The 6235-nt window shown below is 39.6% G+C and overlaps 1 protein-coding gene across 1 annotated transcript in view; it reads left to right on the plus strand.

The window, feature by feature from the left end:
* Nucleotides 1–5418, plus strand: part of ERICH2 (glutamate rich 2) — a gene marked incomplete at both ends in the record, with an annotated part of 48494 nt that extends 43076 nt beyond the window's left edge. Inside the window, 2 exons of the mRNA XM_083368112.1 lie at nt 4734–4805; nt 5282–5418. Of these exons, the coding sequence (XP_083224238.1) occupies nt 4734–4805; nt 5282–5418 (209 nt within the window). The remainder of the gene's footprint in view (nt 1–4733; nt 4806–5281) is intronic.
* Between the last annotated feature and the right edge of the window lie 817 nt (nt 5419–6235).

The following is a 6235-nucleotide window of genomic DNA, read 5'->3' on the forward strand; positions in this document are numbered from 1 at the left end:
CTGAAATGCATTTCTGACTCATTAGTCGTCATCAGCCAGCCATACCCTTCTGAGATTCGAACCATGGGCTGATTGCATATGAGGCAGTGTTATTTGCCTCTAAGCCACAAGGTCTCTCTCGCTCTGTTAGCTTTTTTTCTGCAAGGGAAGATATGTTTCAAATGTTAACTCTTTAGATTACCTTGCTAGGCCCCAAACATGGGGCAAATCTTTATTTCCTGTTTTCAGCCTATCTTGAAGGCTATCGAACAGGCAGTAGTCACACCGGACAATTCCTATATTTTGTGTAAATTACTAACAAAGAATTAAAGGGAAACTGAAATGCATTTCTGACTCATTAGTCGTCATCAGCCAGCCATACCCTTCTGAGATTCGAACCATGGGCTGATTGCATATGAGGCAGTGTTATTTGCCTCTAAGCCACAAGGTCTCTCTCGCTCTGTTAGCTTTTTTTCTGCAAGGGAAGATATGTTTCAAATGTTAACTCTTTAGATTACCTTGCTAGGCCCCAAACATGGGGCAAATCTTTATTTCCTGTTTTCAGCCTATCTTGAAGGCTATCGAACAGGCAGTAGTCACACCGGACAATTCCTATATTTTGTGTAAATTACTAACAAAGAATTAAAGGGAAACTGAAATGCATTTCTGACTCATTAGTCGTCATCAGCCAGCCATACCCTTCTGAGATTCGAACCATGGGCTGATTGCATATGAGGCAGTGTTATTTGCCTCTAAGCCACAAGGTCTCTCTCGCTCTGTTAGCTTTTTTTCTGCAAGGGAAGATATGTTTCAAATGTTAACTCTTTAGATTACCTTGCTAGGCCCCAAACATGGGGCAAATCTTTATTTCCTGTTTTCAGCCTATCTTGAAGGCTATCGAACAGGCAGTAGTCACACCGGACAATTCCTATATTTTGTGTAAATTACTAACAAAGAATTAAAGGGAAACTGAAATGCATTTCTGACTCATTAGTCGTCATCAGCCAGCCATACCCTTCTGAGATTCGAACCATGGGCTGATTGCATATGAGGCAGTGTTATTTGCCTCTAAGCCACAAGGTCTCTCTCGCTCTGTTAGCTTTTTTTCTGCAAGGGAAGATATGTTTCAAATGTTAACTCTTTAGATTACCTTGCTAGGCCCCAAACATGGGGCAAATCTTTATTTCCTGTTTTCAGCCTATCTTGAAGGCTATCGAACAGGCAGTAGTCACACCGGACAATTCCTATATTTTGTGTAAATTACTAACAAAGAATTAAAGGGAAACTGAAATGCATTTCTGACTCATTAGTCGTCATCAGCCAGCCATACCCTTCTGAGATTCGAACCATGGGCTGATTGCATATGAGGCAGTGTTATTTGCCTCTAAGCCACAAGGTCTCTCTCGCTCTGTTAGCTTTTTTTCTGCAAGGGAAGATATGTTTCAAATGTTAACTCTTTAGATTACCTTGCTAGGCCCCAAACATGGGGCAAATCTTTATTTCCTGTTTTCAGCCTATCTTGAAGGCTATCGGACAGGCAGTAGTCACACCGGACAATTCCTATATTTTGTGTAAATTACTAACAAAGAATTAAAGGGAAACTGAAATGCATTTCTGACTCATTAGTCGTCATCAGCCAGCCATACCCTTCTGAGATTCGAACCATGGGCTGATTGCATATGAGGCAGTGTTATTTGCCTCTAAGCCACAAGGTCTCTCTCGCTCTGTTAGCTTTTTTTCTGCAAGGGAAGATATGTTTCAAATGTTAACTCTTTAGATTACCTTGCTAGGCCCCAAACATGGGGCAAATCTTTATTTCCTGTTTTCAGCCTATCTTGAAGGCTATCGAACAGGCAGTAGTCACACCGGACAATTCCTATATTTTGTGTAAATTACTAACAAAGAATTAAAGGGAAACTGAAATGCATTTCTGACTCATTAGTCGTCATCAGCCAGCCATACCCTTCTGAGATTCGAACCATGGGCTGATTGCATATGAGGCAGTGTTATTTGCCTCTAAGCCACAAGGTCTCTCTCGCTCTGTTAGCTTTTTTTCTGCAAGGGAAGATATGTTTCAAATGTTAACTCTTTAGATTACCTTGCTAGGCCCCAAACATGGGGCAAATCTTTATTTCCTGTTTTCAGCCTATCTTGAAGGCTATCGAACAGGCAGTAGTCACACCGGACAATTCCTATATTTTGTGTAAATTACTAACAAAGAATTAAAGGGAAACTGAAATGCATTTCTGACTCATTAGTCGTCATCAGCCAGCCATACCCTTCTGAGATTCGAACCATGGGCTGATTGCATATGAGGCAGTGTTATTTGCCTCTAAGCCACAAGGTCTCTCTCGCTCTGTTAGCTTTTTTTCTGCAAGGGAAGATATGTTTCAAATGTTAACTCTTTAGATTACCTTGCTAGGCCCCAAACATGGGGCAAATCTTTATTTCCTGTTTTCAGCCTATCTTGAAGGCTATCGAACAGGCAGTAGTCACACCGGACAATTCCTATATTTTGTGTAAATTACTAACAAAGAATTAAAGGGAAACTGAAATGCATTTCTGACTCATTAGTCGTCATCAGCCAGCCATACCCTTCTGAGATTCGAACCATGGGCTGATTGCATATGAGGCAGTGTTATTTGCCTCTAAGCCACAAGGTCTCTCTCGCTCTGTTAGCTTTTTTTCTGCAAGGGAAGATATGTTTCAAATGTTAACTCTTTAGATTACCTTGCTAGGCCCCAAACATGGGGCAAATCTTTATTTCCTGTTTTCAGCCTATCTTGAAGGCTATCGAACAGGCAGTAGTCACACCGGACAATTCCTATATTTTGTGTAAATTACTAACAAAGAATTAAAGGGAAACTGAAATGCATTTCTGACTCATTAGTCGTCATCAGCCAGCCATACCCTTCTGAGATTCGAACCATGGGCTGATTGCATATGAGGCAGTGTTATTTGCCTCTAAGCCACAAGGTCTCTCTCGCTCTGTTAGCTTTTTTTCTGCAAGGGAAGATATGTTTCAAATGTTAACTCTTTAGATTACCTTGCTAGGCCCCAAACATGGGGCAAATCTTTATTTCCTGTTTTCAGCCTATCTTGAAGGCTATCGAACAGGCAGTAGTCACACCGGACAATTCCTATATTTTGTGTAAATTACTAACAAAGAATTAAAGGGAAACTGAAATGCATTTCTGACTCATTAGTCGTCATCAGCCAGCCATACCCTTCTGAGATTCGAACCATGGGCTGATTGCATATGAGGCAGTGTTATTTGCCTCTAAGCCACAAGGTCTCTCTCGCTCTGTTAGCTTTTTTTCTGCAAGGGAAGATATGTTTCAAATGTTAACTCTTTAGATTACCTTGCTAGGCCCCAAACATGGGGCAAATCTTTATTTCCTGTTTTCAGCCTATCTTGAAGGCTATCGAACAGGCAGTAGTCACACCGGACAATTCCTATATTTTGTGTAAATTACTAACAAAGAATTAAAGGGAAACTGAAATGCATTTCTGACTCATTAGTCGTCATCAGCCAGCCATACCCTTCTGAGATTCGAACCATGGGCTGATTGCATATGAGGCAGTGTTATTTGCCTCTAAGCCACAAGGTCTCTCTCGCTCTGTTAGCTTTTTTTCTGCAAGGGAAGATATGTTTCAAATGTTAACTCTTTAGATTACCTTGCTAGGCCCCAAACATGGGGCAAATCTTTATTTCCTGTTTTCAGCCTATCTTGAAGGCTATCGAACAGGCAGTAGTCACACCGGACAATTCCTATATTTTGTGTAAATTACTAACAAAGAATTAAAGGGAAACTGAAATGCATTTCTGACTCATTAGTCGTCATCAGCCAGCCATACCCTTCTGAGATTCGAACCATGGGCTGATTGCATATGAGGCAGTGTTATTTGCCTCTAAGCCACAAGGTCTCTCTCGCTCTGTTAGCTTTTTTTCTGCAAGGGAAGATATGTTTCAAATGTTAACTCTTTAGATTACCTTGCTAGGCCCCAAACATGGGGCAAATCTTTATTTCCTGTTTTCAGCCTATCTTGAAGGCTATCGAACAGGCAGTAGTCACACCGGACAATTCCTATATTTTGTGTAAATTACTAACAAAGAATTAAAGGGAAACTGAAATGCATTTCTGACTCATTAGTCGTCATCAGCCAGCCATACCCTTCTGAGATTCGAACCATGGGCTGATTGCATATGAGGCAGTGTTATTTGCCTCTAAGCCACAAGGTCTCTCTCGCTCTGTTAGCTTTTTTTCTGCAAGGGAAGATATGTTTCAAATGTTAACTCTTTAGATTACCTTGCTAGGCCCCAAACATGGGGCAAATCTATATATGTATATGTATATTTGCCCCAAACATGGGGCAAATATACATATACATATATATAATATATACACACATACACACATAAATACATACATATAATTTTCAGAGAGTAGAGTTGTAATGCAATGTTATGCATGTTATTTCCATTTACATCGTGGGGTTAATCTCAATTTATGAACATTCCAATATATTGCTTAACAGCCCCTTCCACCCCAAATTCACTGTAGCCAATGCTTTGGAAGAAGAAATAAACAGCTATTTGTTTTCAGCAGGTAATCACCTAAATAAAGTGCATAGAAAATATTTTTGCACTCATGAAATAGAAGTTGATGGTTAGGATTGGGGGGTGGGAAGAAGGATTTGTATTTTCTTGCACCCCAGAAATACTAATTCCTTCTCTCTTTGTCAAATTCCAGTTCTGATATATGAACCAAGCAATCCTGAGGCTAAGCAGTTTCTTCCACTTATTGAGAAGAAACTGCTTCTAGGTGAGTACGGTCATTAGAAATATTACAAACTATTTAACAAACTTTTATGAAGTCACTGTTGCAATTGCTGATGGAATAGTGCCCACCAGAGGAACAAATCCCTTGTCTCCCCGCCAACCTCCTAAGCATTTTCCAAATTTGCTTGAGAGAGTTTGGAAATGTATGAAGCAGATGTGGAATTATAATTGAGATCAACACAATATACATCTTTCCAGCATGCAATTCAAGCTGTTCAATGTTCACATCTCCAATTTGTCTACGAAGTTTTACGACACCAATTTCTAATTTTTGAAAGGAGATATGTAGAAAGTTTCATTTCCATTGGATTTTCTCTTAAGACGTAGTCAACCTCTGGAAAGCAGGAGGAAGATTCAAATGGCTTATGAGGGCAGCAAGCACCAGGCCACCACGTACGTAATGAGCGTTGAGAAGAAGGGCTGCTTTTAAAGCTTGTGTCTTTTACACTTCTGTGTTAGAAAGTCAGTGTACTGATCAAGAAGATGAGGAAAGTGAGGAGGAGAGCAGTGACGAGAACGAAGAAGAGACCAACAGCTCAGAAGACAGCGAGACTGAAAGTGAAACAAGTTCTGAAGACTCTCAGCAGGATTCCTAGAAATTTGGAAGCACCCTAAATAAATGTTTCTTTTTCTTTTCTTTTTTCTGCAAAATACATTAAAATCAACAGTCCATTAATTCAGCCGTTTATCGTGGGATACAAATGTGTGGCTTGTGCATAGCTCCTTTTTTTTTTTATTGAAAAGTTTTATCATACATTTTATCTTTAACAATCCCCCCTAACCCTCCCCTATCCCTCCCTCCCTACCCCTCCCCCGCCCCCCGACTTCCCAGAACTAAGTACAAGGTATAAAGAACAAAAAAAAAACCAATCGTAAACATTCATATGCTAACAACCATAAACTCTGAAATCCATCTCTCTCTAGCTCATATAGGATAATTACAAACACTATTAATATAAAATATATAAAAAAAGGAAAAGAGAAAAAAAAGAAAAAAGAAAAAAAGGAAGACTTATTCAAATGCTACATGAAACTTCTTAGTCCCATATTTCTTCTGGATATACTCAATCCATTTTCTCCACTCCATAACATAACGTTCTTGCGAGTGATCTTTCAAATAAGCCGAGATCTTCGCCATCTCTGCCAGGTCGGAAACCTTTAAAGTCCATTCTTCTACAGTCGGCAGTTCCTCCTTCTTCCAATATTGGCCTATTAAGAGTCTTGCTGCCGTAATTAAATTCAACATCAGCTTAGTGTCCACAACCGTAGCATCTGTAATTATACCCAACAAAAAAAGTTGCGGACAAAACTTTATCCTTTGCTTGAAAATCTTCTGCATGTTCCACCAAATTTTTATCCAAAAGGCCTTAACCTTTTTACAAGTCCACTATATATGAAAATATGTTGCATCTT

Source organism: Vipera ursinii (genome assembly GCF_947247035.1).
Source record: "Vipera ursinii genome assembly, chromosome: 1".
In the NCBI taxonomy this organism is placed as follows: Eukaryota; Metazoa; Chordata; class Lepidosauria; order Squamata; family Viperidae; genus Vipera; species Vipera ursinii.